We start from the raw sequence: 17,386 nt of genomic DNA, 5'->3' as shown, positions 1-17,386 counted from the left end.
TTTCTGACTGCCTGGTGCTATCAAGTCTTATATTTCCATTTCTTGTAATTTTATACAAAGTGCTAGTACATCGCACTACCCCTTTGGGACCTTGCTGTCCCTGACACTTTCTCTCCTAGATCTGTTACCCGCTGCCCTTGCGGACGATGATTCTGTTCTGTGACAGCCTGTCTTTTGGAAACAAAAGCTACTCTCTCTAGTGATACCATGACAGAGAAAAGAAAACACAATACCTAGATGATCAAAAAGACAATCAACACGCTAGTTAATTTAGTTACAGGACTTTCTGGCTGCGGGCAAGGGTCTCTGTCCTTTGTAAGCAATGCTTTTCTTTCCAGCAAAATCAGGTGAACATGATCAAAATATTATCTCAAACACAGAGCCCTCAGCAAAGCTGCTCTTTTGTAGCCAAGAGGTAAGAACAACTGCCAGATGGTGCGGTGGTAAGACAGATGCTTGGAAAGAGAGATGGCTGGGGCTTTGTCTTGGGCTTTTCCTGCCACTGGGGCAAGCAAGGAAACACTCACAAGTCATCAGTGAAAAAGGAATGAATCACAAAGAAACACAGAAACTCAAGACAGAAGAATGGAGGGTGGCCGAGGGAGGGCTCAGAGACCTTCAAAAGCAATACCACAGAAATAGAAGCTCTCACTTTAGTTTTTTCTAACTTAAGTTCTAAAAATGTCAATTTATCCTACTTTTAAAAACACAGGGGCTTCCCTGGTGGCGCAGTTGAGAATCCGCCTGCCAATGCAGGGGACACGGGTTCAAGCCCTGGTCCGGGAAGATCCCACATGCCGCGGAGCAACTAAGCCCGTGCACCACGACTACTGAGCCTGCGCTCTAGAGCCCATGAGCCACAACTACTGAGCCTGCGTGCCTAGAGCCTGTGCTCCGCAGCAAGAGCAGCCACTGCAACGAGAAGCCCGTGCACTGCAACAAAGAGTAGCCCCCACTCTCCACAACTAGAGAAAGCCCGTGTGCAGCAACGAAGACCCAACACAGCCAAAAATAAATAAAATAAATTAATATATATATTAAAAAAACACACAAACTTTTTTTTTTTTAAAGCACAGGGTGGACCTAGACACCCTGATAACCCTCCTGCTGAAATCAACTAAAAATGCTGATTAAAAAAAAAATCTTTGTAATCACATTAATTATGACTGTGAGGAATATTAAAGACCAAAAACCTGATGAATGTGGGAACCCACCAAGGTAAACAGAACACTAGAATATGTTAAGTCAGAGTTTGCCTGGAGGGAATTTTCCCTGCCTGGTTAACTTAAACTTTATTCTGCACAAAACACTAGGTCCAGGGGCTGCCCAGTGTGGAGAATCTAAGCCCCACCAAAGGATCAAACTCTCTGTGTCACAGTGGACTTCTAGTTCTGAAATCTTCCTCCCTTCTCACTCTCCATACTTCTCCATAGATGTAACCACACCAACTTTGGACTTAAGGAAATAATCTGTCTCAAGCCTTGGGAAACAAATCACCTTAGAGAATCCCAACCACGTTTCAGTCCTCTGGCAGGTTTGCAGTTTAAGTTCACACTACCTGGGTGGTCTGAAAAAATCTCAGACTAAAAATCTACTGTGGTCCCAAGCTGGTTATGCACCAGGCAGACGTATATGAAAACCCTCTCTGGAGGGGACATACCTTCAACTCAACATAAAGGAATTCCATGAAGTTCTAAGAAATAGGTAAAAAATTTATAAAACACACTGGAAATAAGATTCAATGAGCAAAGCCGACAAAAACAGATCCAGGAAGACTTCAGCTATTAGCATGATTAGACACATAATCTAAAACAATGGAAAGGATTAATATCATAAGTAAAGAGCAACCGACCAAGTAGATATGAAAGTAAACTGAACAGAACTTGTAGAAAAAAAAATTAAAAATAAAAACACAGTGAATGGGTTTAAAGCAGATTAGTCACAGCTAAAGAGAGAATAAAAGGCTTATGCATACAGCTAAAGAGGTACTAAGAAAAAACCGACAGCTTTATATGTTCACATTAAAAAAGTGTCAAAAAGTAATGTTAAATATTAAAGTTAAGAAGTTAGAAAGACAAAAAGATGATTACTACAGAGAAAAGTATAAAAGTTTATTGGGAGACATTAAGTAACTAGAAAGGTGTTTGTGGATTGGAAGACTGAATATTATAAAAATATCAATTTTTTTCATATTAATACATGTAGGATCAGTGCAATTGCAGTCCAAACCTCAACAGGTCTTTAGGTTGTTTTTTCCTTGTTTGTTTCAAGAACTTGAAAAACTGAGTTTAAAATTTAAGTGAAAAAGGCCAAGAATTGTTAAGAGGAACAAATTCAGAGGTCTTGATTTGCCACATGTTAAGATTTATTAAAAGGTATCAAAATTAAGACAGGGGTGTAGGGATAGACAAGTGGACCCATGGAAAAGAACAGAGCCCAGAAACAGATTCACGCAGAGATGACACTTGATTTATGATAAAGGTGTGGAGCAGTAGAGAAAGGACAACTAAGGCTGGGACAGTGGGGACAACTGTGCACCCATATGGAGAAAAAAGGGAACAAATCCCTACCTCACACCATACCTCCACATAAATTCCTGGTAGAATTAAGACCTGTGTGTGAAAAACAAAACCTGAAAGGATTTAGCAGAGGATATGGAAGAACTTCTTCATTAACCTCAGGGCACAGGATTTCTTAAAGGAGATGCAAAGTGAAACAACCATGAAGGAAAAGATCGGTAAATTCAGCGCCTTTAAAATTAAGATTCTCTGTTTGGCAAAAGATACAATAAGCACATGAGAGACAAACTACAGAGCGGAAGATATTTGCAAATCATATATCCAATAAAAGACCCGATCCAGACTCACAAAGAGCTCTTATAAATAAGAAAAAACCAAAGCCAAACTAAACTAAACTAAGCAAAAAAAGCCCAGAGAAAATGATAGTGGGCAAGTGGGCCCTAAATGGGCAAAAGATAGGAATTTCACAAAGAAGAAATCTAAACATACAAAAATTAGTATATCTGCATTAACCATGTTTTTCATTTTCTGTAGTGTGAGCTCTGAGGCCTCGCTGCCCCTGGAGGGACTGTCCCTCCCAGGGTTAGCCAATTCCTAGGGATGGTAGACAACTCACCTGGAATGTGCTTTTCAAATACAAACCAACCGATCCAGAGCCTATATCCCAACCACCTTCTCTCTGGGGCTCTCACACGTTACACCACTATCTGTCTGCCCCAATCACTTCAGAGCCAGGTACCAGACAACCAGAGACAGCCCCAGAGCCCACTGAAATTATTCAAACTAGGCAATCCTAACCCTGCTTACCCTGCCTCTCATGTTCCTTTCTGTGGAAACCACAATAAAAGCTCTTACCCAGTTGTTCCTCTCCCTCTGCCTCCTGACTGACCCTGGTGCTTTCCTTGGCCCCCTGAGGTGTGATGTGTCCCCTCCTCTTAGGAACTGTATCAAATTATCTTTTCAATGGCGATGATCTCCCAATCTGCTGGCCTTACCATACCTCAAATTTTCTATTAATACACTATATTTTAAGACAACATCTTCGTCAGTAATCAGAGAAATGTAAATTAAAATCACAATGAGATGCCATTACACACTGACAATATTGGCAAAGATTACAATATTTTATAAAGTCAAGTGTTGGTACTTCCCTGGTGGTCCAGTGGTAAAGAGTCCACCTTCCAATGCAGGGGACACAGGTTTGATCCCTGGTCAGAGAACTAAGATCCCACATGCTGCGGGGCAACTAAGCCCATGGGCTACAACTCCTGAGCTCACGTGCCTCAATGAGACAGCCCGTGTGCCGCAAACTACAGAGCCCATGCGTTCTGGAGGCTGTGCGCCACAACTAGAGAGAGAAAACCTGCACACTACAACTAGAGAGAAGCCCCAGTGCTGCAACGAAGAGACCACACGCCGCAATGAAAGATCCCGCGTGCCTCAACGCAGATCCCGTGTGCCGCAACTAAGACCTGACACAGCAAAAAAAAATAAAGGAAAAAAAAATCAAGTGTTGATGACTATGAACAACTGAAAGGCTGCGACACTGCTGGTGGGAGTGGATATCCTTACAACCATTTTCAAAAATAGTTCGGCAGTATGTAGTAAAGTTGAAGACATGCTACTCCTATGTGAGTATATCCTAGAGAAACTCTACATTTGCAGTAGGATACATGTTTGAAATATTCATAGGTGCACTGTTTTTAATGGCAAAAAAATAGAAAACACCTCACATATTCATCAATAATAAAACAAATACAATGGAATATAGGTAAATAAATGATTATAACTGCATGCAACAATGGATGAATTTCAGAAACATAATACTGAGTAGAAAAAAATCATGAAAAGTATATACATATGATTCCATTTATGAAACGTTAAAGAAAATAGAAAATGAAACAATAAATCACTTAAAAGTACAAACATATAGTGGTTACCCTGGAGGGGTAAAGAAGGCAATGGGTTCAGGAAAGCGCAAAGGTAATGATACCCTTTTCTTAAACTTGGTGGTGGTTCCACAAGTGTTCATTGTAATGTTATTCTTTGCACTTTACACATATGTAGTAAGTATTCTTTTGTATCTACTGAATTCTTATTATAAGCAATTCTTAAAAAATGGATATAAAGACTAATTTTATAGTAGCATGGGCACAAATGCATACCGTCTTCACTGGTGTGGGGCTCTGTACCAGCGTCCTGATCCACTTCCTCCAATGTACCGTGCTCACTGTATGGGCTGTCGCTGAGGAGCGGAAATAGAAATTCATATGAAGCCAAAGTGGAAAGCATTTCAAAGATGAACAATTGCTACTGTAAAAAAAAAAATAAGACTTTGGAATGGCAAAGGAGTTACTGGACAGCCTTTCAGTGGAATGCTGGAGCCTCTAGGATTCTCTAATGCTATGGGAGTGTATGTACCTTCACCTTTAACACATTACAAATCTGTAAAGACAAAATTAACTTGTAGGAAATTGATAGTATTACAAATAATTCTTATCCATAAAAATGAAAATTTGTTGAATTCTAGTGGAATATGATTATTGCCCCATGGATACACCAGTTTTTGCAAATTCATTTCAATATTCCCTACTGCATAAAAATGGATGGCTCTTCGGTTTCTGCTTTGACTTGATTGTAGTATCTTTTTTAACTTTTCTAGACACATGTTCATTTTTGTATCCGAGAGTCAGATTTTATCCTTTAACATTACCACTATCTCTTCTCAAATGTATGCTGATAAATGGAATGCAATGGTTACAAATACAAACCCGACATTACTGTAAAAGGCCACTTATATTGCTGGCATTGGGGAACAGGGATGACTACTATATTACTGACTTTCTGTTTAAAATGAGCGATACCCATAAAAAACACTATGTATGGGAGAAGGACATAATCAAGCACGTGTTACTGGCTGCAAGACTCTTTATTATGGGGCTTTTACCCTGTTTGTAAAAATGGAGCAACCACAAAAGTTCTAGAATACAACGCATCAAATAATATCGACCAGACATCCACATACTTGCTCTGTGATAAAATGAACAAGACAACAGAACTTACTGACATAGCTCTGAATATTTGGAAATACTAAACATGACTGACACTGGCCTTGAAACAAATACAACTAGGAAAATAAAATTCTGAATCTCACCAGGGCTGAGTTTTATTCATTTATCTTCCCAGAGCCAAGCTTAGTCAGTATGTGCATGTAGTAAGTGTTTTTTTTCAGTGTTCTTTTTCTTAATTAAGTTGATATCTGTACTTCCATAATTCTTCCAGGGGGAGAAGGACTAAAATTCTTAGACTTACCAATAGTCATCTCCAGCCATACATTTCTCATAAACAGGGCCATCCAGCTCTTTAGCATCTGGGAAAATAGTCTCATGGTGGATGATGATGGTTTTGACAATCTCATTCACATGAGCCTGGCAGGACACTTGATCCTGTATTTCTGGGACAGGCATCAACGTGGGTCCAAAGCAAATGGCCAGGTTATAAGGGTCCATCATGTTCTCATCACTGTACTGTGAAAGACTACGAAAAGAGGCAAGAAAGGAGTTAACATGAGAAAAAAAGAAAATCAATGTTTAATAAGATACTTCCTATTCTAAAAATATCTATCTAAAAGATTTTATTTGGTTTTTATTATTAGAATAAAATGATATTCCACCCTGCTTTAAGGTGGCTCAGCAAATTCCAAAGAAAGTAAAGCGACTTACCTTTCAACTTGGTAGAAACTGAAAGGGGAACATAAATCCTGTTTGCTTAAGTGGTATTTTTTAAAGCCACAAGGGAGTTTAAGATAATCTCTACTACAATGGAGACGAGGATCAAGTAAATGAGTTTCATTTGTAAACATTATGGTCCGGCTGTAAATGCTGCTCAGGTAAATCTGGGAGGGGCAGCAGTGATCTCTATAAAGCTTTATGGAGATCTTTAAAATTGTTCTCCAACGAACCGAAAACATCTCAGATTTCAGTTTTTTCCCATAAATCTTGAGGAGAGTCTGGAGGAAAACAAATTCCCTTTTCTTTGTACCCGCTGTGAGAAAGCAAGCAACTCCAGGCTTTGTAATTTGCTTTTGGGTAAGACTACCAACACTAGGTGACAACCAGTGTCATAAAACACACAAGTGCAAGAGAAGGGGAACAGAATCCTCAATTCTTGCATTCCACTTAAAGCTGGTAAGCTACAAACTCTGAGGAGATTTCCAGTTGCCTAGTACTAATTTCTAAATCCAATCCAATGGCTATTTGTGAGATATTTCCCACAGGTGACTGAAAATAAGCCAGCTCTTTACTGCTATGCCTCGTAACACATGGGCAAGGTGCTGCTCCAGGGAGGATCCAGAGAATCTATCTTTCAGTGTATAGAATGTCAACATTGAAAGGAAATGTAAAATCCAGGTGAACAGATGACAAATGGAAGGAGGAAAAAAGAGACTCTATATTTGTGAGATGTTGACAGACACAAAGAAACTGAGATACCATGTGATGTGATACTTTACCCTGTTTTGGAAATAAGATAGCCTAGAAAGTGGAAAATACAAAAGCATGATTTCCACAGGTAACATATGTCTTTCTCTTCTGCCATTTCTCCAACATAAAATCTTAAAAACAGTTCACAAATAACAGCCAATGATCATGTTACAGATCATCTTGAAAATGAATGCAGGAAGGAAAAGTGAGATTCAGAATAAGAATGGTCTAATTTTCAAAAGACCCACTTAAGCTCAATGGGGAGAGTCACAGTCTTTCTGGGTCTTTAATTTTGTGCTGGCTTGAAGAGCAAAAACTTGAAATAAAAACGTTACATACATGTTTTGATTTTACAATTGAAAGAGAATAGTTTCTTTTCCCAAAATTCCTGTCCCGAGCATCCTATCCTAGAGGCTGGGCCTTGCCTCTGCATGAAGGCAGATGCAGGGGACCAAGGGGCATCTTTGGGCAGAAATGCTGGAAGCAATGCCAATCGTCTGACGAATGGCACGGTGGCCATTCTGTTGAGATACACGGTGAATTAGATTCAGGTTTTGAGAACTTTCTTGGTTCATGGTCAGTCTGCTTTCCTAATCCATTGTGGTTTATTCGTTCACAGTTGGTTTCGCTCAGGTGTGTCAGGAAAATTTGGTAGGGACAGCATGGAGAGGACCAGCAGGGATGCAAGGTGCTCCATGTTGGGGAAGGAGAGGCACATGCAATCTTCAGATTTTTACAATTGCCTGGGTGACTTGGCTTATTTAAAGGTAAAAATTTACAGGATGTATTTAACCTAAACTAGATTATACCCATCTCTCTAGATACTGCGAATTTCCAGGGTATTTGTGAATGCTTTAGCTCCATTCTGTATGGTTCCTTGCCAGCATTTCCCTATTTTAGGATACTTGGCTTGCAGGGGGTCAGCCTGAATGGGTATGACTTCAGGAAGAGTTAGCAGGGTTGTAATAAATCCCCATGGCTTTTAAGAACTTAAAACTTCCAGTGAAATAGAGAAGAGAAAATATCCTAATTTTAAGAAGGGAGAATTCATGCTGGAGTGAGAAAGCATTTCCCCAAGCTTACTCTGCCTGGATTTTAAATTTCCAGTTATTTAACTGAAACACTGAAGTGCAAGGGGGCTCTTAGATAGGACCTGGGGAAGATGTTCTTATAATGGAGCCCATGTATCTACAAGTGACACAACTGAAAATCAAGTTGCCTAAATTAAAAGAGTAATGATTCCTTGAAAATAATGCAGTGAGTTTTAAGATTTCTGTTACATTGTTTTAGAGAATGTTTTAGAAATATCATCTTTTTGACAAGGTCTCATTACACTGAATTTGCAGAAAATTCTTTTTTGAATTTGTGTATAAATCTCACCTACACTTTCCCTCCTTCCCTGACTACAACTTTAAAAATCACAGAAATTTTCTGCAGTGAGCAGGTGGTTTACATCGTTTTAACAAAACATTCATGACATTGGCTTTGGATGGAAGTTGGAAAAAACAGGTAATTCACTGAAAAGTGCTCTTTTTAGTAATACTTGTATATTTTTGCAATTATGGCCACAGTTTCTGCATCTGGTGACAGGCTTATTTAAGGTAGGTCACACAATGACTTTGATCTGCTGAGGAAAAATGCACCTTCAGTCTCTATTCAATCATTTCCTCTTCAACTCTGCTGATAAATGGAACCCAACGCACATGTTACAGAATCCAGGAACAAAGAACTCAGAGGGGTGCAAATGGAATTAAGATGAGCATTTTGGCAGAGAATTATGGTACTTACTGATTGAGGAAGGCAAAGAGGTACCTCATCACTATAAGGACCGACCTGGGCAAGGTCAGGAGGAGTTTGCGGATGTGAAGCGCCCTCTCATAGAGATTATCTATTCCTATAGACAGAAGAGCACATGATCAGGATGCTTTCACTGGCCACATTTAAAGCAGAACACTCTAGCACCCAAATTTCAGGTACATATCTGAACATAAGCAATACTTTGCCTTTGGGTGAGATGCAGTCATAACCAATAAAGCAAGTAAGTGATCAGCTTGGGTGTACCACCATTTCCGAGGGTGTCTCCTCTGACCCATCACTGTTTTCCGATGTCCATGGTCTTGGCTCTTAGCAACTTAGAGTCTTCTGAATTTAAAAATCATTTTTCACCTGCTGCTATTTCTACATTTTGCATCTGATATGGTTTAAACTCCTTTTTGCTGCATATTAACTCAGGTGACTTTTTTGGGACATGACACCTCTCCCTCTCCACGATTCATTAATTCATCATGTATTTGTCTTTTACTATTATTCACGCAATGTGCCAGGTTTTGAATCTCCTCTTCCTCAAAACCATCCGAATATTTTATTTATATGACCTTTTACCTTGTATTATTTCATCAAATTTTAAAAATAAATATTTTAGGAGAGCCTACTAGGTTTCAAGCACTAAGTTAGGCATTGGAAATACCTTAGTGACATGATTCCTGCTCTCACAGAACTTTTGCCCTGGTGTTTATAGTTATGTATTTCCTTATCCTGTTTTCCCTGTGGGATGGTGAGCTCCCTGAACAGAAGGTGACCTTGGACTTCCTAGTATTATTTTACCTCTTTATTAGGAATATAAATTGTCCAAAGCTTCTCAATACTAAAGTGTTGTGAATAACAGCAAAAAGGTTAGTGCTAATAATCCATTTTCTGTATACTGGTCTACATTTTACAACGCATTTTCACATCTGTTATCTAATTTAATGCAAAAAACAATACAGTGGAGTAGGCAGGGCAAGCACTTAGCATCGCCATTCACTGGGCTAGCAAAATGAGCACTGGGTAAGTGGCTTACCCAAGGTCAGCTGGCTAGAAAGGTGGAACTAGAATTAGAAACTGTTTTCTATTTCATAAGTCTGGCTATCTTTCTTGGATTTCAAAGTACCTTTATAAAGTATAACGTTTTAAAAGAATTAATTATTTATTTTTGGCTGTGTTGTGTCTTAGCTGCTGCGCGGGCTCTCTCTAGTTGCGGCGAGCAGGGGCTACTCTTTGTTGCGGTGCACAGGCTTCTCATTGCAGTGGCTCCTCTTGCTGTGGAGCACGGGCTCTAGGTGCACAGGCTTCAGTAGTTGTGGCTCCCGGGGTCTAGAGCACAGGCTCAGTAGTTGTGGCACACGGGCTTAGTTGCTCCGTGGCATGTGGGATCTTCCTGGACCAGGGATCGAACCCGTGTCCCCTGCACTGGCAGGTGGATTCTCAACCACTGTGCCACCAGAGAAGTCCCTATAAAGTATAACTTCGAAGATATCCAATAAACATACATCTGAGAGAAATATTTCAGAGACTATTTCAAAAACATTTTGAAGCTCACTATGATTTAATGTTACTACACTGTTCTTAATTGCTCTTGAGATAATCATATATCCTACTTGAAAAGCTCAGGCCTCAGCTTCTACCACTACAGCCAATTGATTCTCCTCCCACTTCTCAGGTTTTTGGACCCTCTCCCATCCATGAATGTAGTTATCCTTTAAGGATCTCTACTTGGTTCTCTTCCATGGCAACCTCATCCAGTCTCAAGGTTAGGACCATCACGTCTATGAAGATGGTATCTTTGCTTCATTTTTCTCCCTTGTCTGGGACATAAGTCCTGTTGTTTTTACCACTGAATATCTCACTGCTAACTTCCTAACTGAAGTCTTTATTATTTCTAACTTGGACCATCATGATACTCTCCTAACTCAAGTTTCCCTTTCTAATTCCTCTTAAACCAGCAGTTCTTAACCTTGACTTGGAATCACTTAGGAAGATTTTATTAAAAGGCTGATGCCTGAGATTCTTTTATGCGGCCAAGGTTGAGAACCACTGCCTGAACTACTCACGCCAAGCCTCATTTCCCTGGAATCTTGAGTGCTGACTCCAGCTGCTTTCCACTTATTATCAAACCACCACGTTAATAAGGTATTTTCATTTATTTTCCACGGGTGAAAAGATGGGGAAAAAATATTAGGAATATTCTCACTTAACCACTGAGGAGTTTGCAAAACAACAAATAGTTTATCAGAATTCCTGGGAAAAATCACTTTCATTCCCAACTTTGAGTATGCTGTAGCTGGAACTGTAGCTAACACCTTTGAGAAAATGGATTTCAGAAACTCTCAAAAAGAATGTAAGTCAACACTCTATGACATAAATCACAGTAAGATCCTTTCTGACTCACCTAGAGGAATGGAAATAAAAACAAAAATGGGACCTAATGAAACTTAAAAAAGCTTCTGCACAGCAAAGGAAACCATAAACAAGATGAAAAGACAATGCTCAGAATGGGAGAAAATATTTGCAAACGAAGCAACTGACAAAGGATTAATCTCCAAAAGATACAGGCAGCTCATGCAGCTCAATATCAAAAAAAAACCCAATCCAAAAATGGGCAGAAGACCTAAACAGACATTTCTCCAAAGAAGATATACAGATTGCCAACAAACACATGAAAGGACGCTCAACATCACTAATCATTAGAGAAATGCAAATCAAAACTACAATGAGGCATCACCTCACACCAGTCAGAATGGCCATCATTAAAAAATCTACAAACAATAAATGCTGGAGAGGGTGTGGAGAAAAGGGAACCCTCTTGCACTGTTGGTAGGAATGTCAATTGATATAGCCACTATGGAGAACAGTATGGAGGTTCCTTAAAAAACTAAAAATAGAACTACCATATGACCCAGCAATCCCACTACTGGGCATATACCCTGAGAAAACCATAATTCAAAAAGAGTCATGTACCACAATGTTCACTGCAGCTCTATTTACAATAGCCAGGACATGGAAGCAACCTAAGTGTCCATCGACAGATGAATGGATAAAGAAGATGTGGCACATATACACAATGGAATATTACTCAACCATAAAAAGAAATGAAACTGAGTTATTTGTAGTGAGGTAGATGGACCTAGAGTCTGTCATACAGAGTGAAATAAGTCAGAAAGAGGAAAGCAAATACCGTATGCTAACACATATATATGGAATCTAAAAAAAAAAAAATGGTTCTGAAGAACCTAGGGGCAGAACAGGAATAAAGACGCAGACATAGAGAATGGACTTGAGGACACAGGGATGGGGAAGGGTAAGTTGGGACGAAGTGAGAGAGTGGCATGGACATATATACACTACCAAATGTAAAATAGATAGCTAGTGGGAAGCAGCCGCATAGCACAGGGAGATCAGCTTGGTGCTTTGTGATCACCTAGAGGGGTGGGATAGGGAGGGTGGGAGAGAGATGCAAGAGGGACGGGATATGGGGATATATATATATGTATAGCTGATTCACTTTGTTATACAGCAGAAACTAACGCAACATTGTAAAGATATTATACTCCAATAAAGATGTTAAAAAAAAGCATAAAAAAAAAGAATGTAAGTCAAACACAAGGACCTACTGTAGAGCATAGGGAACTATATTCAATATCTTGTAATAAACCATAATGGAAAAGAATCTGAAAAAGAAATAACCGAATCACTTTGCTGTACACCTGAAACTAATGCAATATTGTAAATCAACTATACTTCGATAAAAAATAAACAAAGAGAAAAAAGAATGTAAGTCAAACATTATCATCCAATGAACATTTTTGTAACACAAGTTTTCAACATAAACCTATAACTAATAATAGTGTAATTTCAGTAATATTGAAGTAAAACATTTATATTCTGTTTTATTTGTAAAGTATTTCAAAATGGACAAAATTACAATACTACGAACAAGGTCAGTGTCACATCTATCAAGTATAAGCACTTTGTTTAATATACTTTCCAGACAACGGTCTTGACTTTTTTCTGAAAAAGGGGAATGAGACTTTAAAAGAAGTTGTTAAACAGGTGCATAAGTTTACTAAGGTCACAAAAACTCAGTAATCAAGTTATCAACATTTCCACCTAATTCAGTCTCAAGAGTGTCAGTAGGACCAAAACATGTCCCAGGGAAATTGGTTTATCTTTCATGACAACTTCATGGGACACCTGAAGAACCCACATTGTACGGAGAGGGAAGATGAAATACCCACAGATGATTTGCAAGGCATTGAGAGTTTGGTGGAGTGAATTTTGCATCTATAAATGCTATATAGGTTTAGGCATAATTGGATTATTGTTTCATATCTGAAATTAACTGGTTAAAAGTTTATTATCTAAGATAACTGACTTTTTAAAGTATGACTGTTGTTGCTGCTTTAAGTTAAAGATAAAAAGATGATTTAGCATGCTTGTATATAGAAAGACTATCTCAAAAAACAAACAAAAACTCTCAAAGGTGAAATTATACAGATTATGACCCATTATTAAAAATAAACATTGAGATTATCATCTATTCCTTTGGTCATTAAAAAAAATTTGAATAATTTTATATCATACCTCAAGCCAAATAATTACAATGTTTAATATATATCTGTAAATATTAAATTGTAAAAAGGAACTGTCCCATTAATGGGCCCCCTGATTGGCAATGCCCTTTACTCTCTTCCAACAACATACAAAGTCATATAGGGGTTATGATTAAGAACAAAGTAGCAAAAAAGTTTTACTATTGTTTACAGAAGATCTGGAGTGTTTCAAGAGTTAAGTCTACTGATTCTCCAACTAACCCTCAGTTTAAGGTTAAGGTCAACTATCAGGGAGAGGGTTTTAGCATCTTAAAGCTAGTTTTGGGGTCCTAGAGTTAAAGCACAAAAGGAAAGGAAAGAATGCAAAAGGAACCACTCAATGTAGTATTCATCTTTAATATTTGTCAAATTCCATAGGGGGCCTGTCATTTTTAGGCTAGAAGAGAATATAGGTATTACTTCCAAGAGGCTTCATCTTAATTCAAGATCCTATTGTTTCTATTTCTGAGTTCTAAACTCAGTTCCCCTGCTCCTTAAAGGCAGTTTTGTTTTTTTTTTTTTTACTTAAAAAGAATTGGGGAACAGATATTTACATACCGATTTCATAGTAGCATTATTCATAACAATCAAGAGGTGGAAATAACCCAAATGTCCATTGATGGATGAGTGGATAAACAAAATGTGGTATGTACACACAATGAAATATTATTCAGCCTTATAAAGGAAGGAAATTCTAATATATGCTACAACAAGGATAAACCTTGAAGATGCTATGCTAAGTGAAGTGAAGTCAGACACAAAAAGCCATACATAAATACTGTATAATTCCACTTATATGAGGTCCCTAGAGTAGTCAAATTCCTAGAGACAGAAAGTAGAATGGTGGTTGTCAGAAGCTAGAGGGAGGGAGGAGTTTAATGGGTAGAGTCTCAGTACAGCATGATAAGAAAAATTCTGGAGATGGATGGTGGTAACAGTTGCAAAACAATGTGAATGGATTTAATGCCACTGAACTGTACATTTAACAGTGATTAAAATGGTAAATTTTACATTATGTCTCTTTTACTGCAATAAAAAAAAGAATGGCAGAGGGGTGCTCTGTGAGATGCAAAGGAAGATTTCAGGACAGGAAAGCAAGAGGAATATAAAAAAGTGACACCAAGAAGACTAAATAAAATCATGTGAGGCAGGCATTCATAAACGAAAGCAAAACAGAATTGCTGGCATTCCTGAAGTAGGAGCAAGTCAACGTCTCCCAAAGGCCAGACCACGACGGCTGTGAGCAGGACTCAGATGTTACCTGGCTGGCTGCTTAACAGGCTTGCGGCACGCATCCTACAGGAATCGCACTCTTGTGTAAATGACTCATTAACTTTCCTGAGTCCAGTTAGCGGGTCAAAATTTATGGTTGCTACAGATACTCTGATTAACGTGCATTCCCCCCTGGCTCTGAGTGTGGCAATACATGGTCTTTCACAATTTTATGCTGCATGAAAAGATGGGTGTTTTCTTCTCCTCAGAAAAGTCATCGGTGAGGAAAATCAGTATTTCTTCTGGATTTCTTTTATGATGGCCTTTGTTTCCATGTTTTAGCATCTCATGTAATTAGGTAAAAGTGGCATTCATCCAATTTCGGTTACATGCTCAAAGCTCCCTAGGCTAATTTATGTTCTTTCCCTAGCATTGCAAGGTTCCCATGTCAGGATGCCAACTTCACAGCATGGGGGTTTGACACATCTATGTAAACGTGCGTGGAAAATTCACCACCAAACACAAGTGGATTCAGAAAACGACAAAAAGTTCAAATGGCCATTCCTCTGAAAATATCAGTTCTTCTGTGGCACTATCTGTAAAAGTGTTTGTCAGAAAACAAGTAAGATAACACAAGATGCAAATTTATCCTTAAGTATAAAGACAGGGAAGGAAATTCCTTGATGGCTATATTTAGAAATGGCTTATGTAAGAGCAGGTACCCAGATATTTCTGAGCTCCATAGCCCAACAAGCAGTAATCAAGGGGAATTTAACAGTTCCAGGGTATTTTTAGGTTCAGTGTTAGATGCTAATAATGTCAGGGTATCAATCAGTTGTGTGTAATAGTGTATGTGTGCGAATGAAAGGAAAAGAAAAACAGATGTTCTCGTACATTTGGATGGATCCTAGCTTAGCCTTGAGATGAGTTACCAGCTGTTCTTCCAGGTAAGAAATGAACTGCTTGTAAATCTCTCTAATTAACCATTAATAGATTTGGATTCTGTGAATTAAGCCACTGTGCTCTTTCCTAGTTAACTAGCAACACTGTAGATATAAATATATAATGTCTCTCCTTCTGCTGAATTACCATATTGAAGTTAGTAAAGAACTGAGTCTTAGCCTAGGAAACCTTACCTGTTCAGTTCCAATACTAAGCCTATTAAACATTTTTAAGGAGAAAAGGAATCTTTGAGAAAATCATTATAAGGCATGAAACAAATTTATAGAGTTCAGAGAGATACCACGTATGGCAGTAAAGCCAAAAGAATTTTTAGCAACAAAAACACACACTGGAGCGCCAGGAAAAGAGTTCAAAAGATTTTTACATAAAACGATCAGATGTGGGCAAACCAATTTATGTACCAAGAGGTTCATCATGGTATTTTTGTATAATTACAAAATCACTGGAAACAACCTAAATTTCTAAAACTAGGGGATTTGTTAAATAAAAACCATTATATGGACACTAAAAACTATGTTTTGAAAAATACTTAGTGATGTGGGAAAATGTTAATAACATCATTAAATTTAAAAAGTTTAAAAAAGCAAATATGTTATAATTTTTAATAACAGATTTATTGAGATACAATTCACGTATTTGAAGTGTATAATTCAATGGTCTTTGGTACACTCAGAATTGAGCAACCGTAACTTCAGTCAACACTTTCATCATCTCTAAAAGAAATCTTACATTCACTAGCAGTCATTTGGTATAATACAGTTTTTATCAAAAGTATGTAGTTATGGTATATCTACATAATGGAATATTATTTGACAATTTAAAAAAGTGCTGACACATGCTACAACATGGATGAACCTTGAAAACATGCTAAATGAATTAATCCAGTCACAAAAGACCACATATTGTATAATTCCATTTATATGAAATGGCCAGAATAGGTAAATATAGAGAAAGTAGATTAGTGGTTGTCTAGCGCTGAGGTTGGTGGTGGTTTTGAGTAAATGGGAAGTGTCTGCTAATTGGGATTTCTTTTTGGAGTCAGGAAAGCGTTCTAAAATTGATTGTGGTGATTTTCATAATCCTGTGAATATACTAAAACCACTGAATTGCAAACGTTAATGGATAAATTGTATGGTATGAGAATTGTGTCTCAATAAGCTGCTTTAAAAAGTACACAGATATATATATATAGAATAAAATCTGGGGAGATATTAAAAAGGTTAATATTATCTTTGTGCAGAAGAATTATAGATGATTTGTTTTACTTAGTTTCTAATTTTCTATAGTAATCACATATTAGTTGCATATTAAACAATTATTTTTAAAAAGCACTGATTGGCTATTTGATGATTTTAAGGAATTACTGTTATTTTTTTAAGGTATGAGAATAGTATTGTGGCTATGTTGTATAAAAAAAGAAAAGAACTGTCATTTCCCAGAGACACACACACAGATGAAATGATCGATGTCAGAGGGATGATATAAGGGGTATACGTGGGACAAGACTGGCTAAGAAATGGAAATTGTTAAAGCGGGGTGATTATATTATTTATACATAAATATATCTTTCTGTATCCTTTTGTAGATGTTTGAAATTTTCTACAATAAATAAGTCAAAAAGAAGGTAGGTTACAAATAGGAGAGTACAGTTCCACTTTGTTTTTTTTTTTTTAAAGTGGTAAAAACAGATTTTATTTAGAAGCTATTGCAATATGGGAAAAGAGACCTCAGTCTAGAACTGGGGTCAATTCCAAAGACAGCATGGGCAAGTGGGGATTTATACCACTTTGGCTTTTAAAAACAG

The 17,386-nt window shown here is 37.9% G+C and overlaps 1 protein-coding gene across 2 annotated transcripts in view; it reads right to left on the bottom strand.

Annotated features, from left to right (window-relative positions):
* SRGAP1 (SLIT-ROBO Rho GTPase activating protein 1) overlaps nt 1-17,386 on the bottom strand; it is a 274,067-nt gene that overhangs the window by 11,341 nt on the left and 245,340 nt on the right. For both annotated transcript variants that reach the window (XM_060025148.1, XM_060025149.1), the window contains exons 16-18: nt 8,789-8,894; nt 5,832-6,056; nt 4,685-4,764 (exon numbers count right to left, since the gene is read on the bottom strand). In XM_060025148.1, coding sequence (XP_059881131.1) covers nt 4,685-4,764; nt 5,832-6,056; nt 8,789-8,894 — 411 coding nt within the window. The remainder of the gene's footprint in view (nt 1-4,684; nt 4,765-5,831; nt 6,057-8,788; nt 8,895-17,386) is intronic.

The sequence above is a fragment of the Delphinus delphis genome, chromosome 11 (assembly GCF_949987515.2).
Source record: "Delphinus delphis chromosome 11, mDelDel1.2, whole genome shotgun sequence".
Taxonomy (NCBI): domain Eukaryota; kingdom Metazoa; phylum Chordata; class Mammalia; order Artiodactyla; family Delphinidae; genus Delphinus; species Delphinus delphis.
This window is presented reverse-complemented; position numbering and strand designations above follow the sequence as displayed.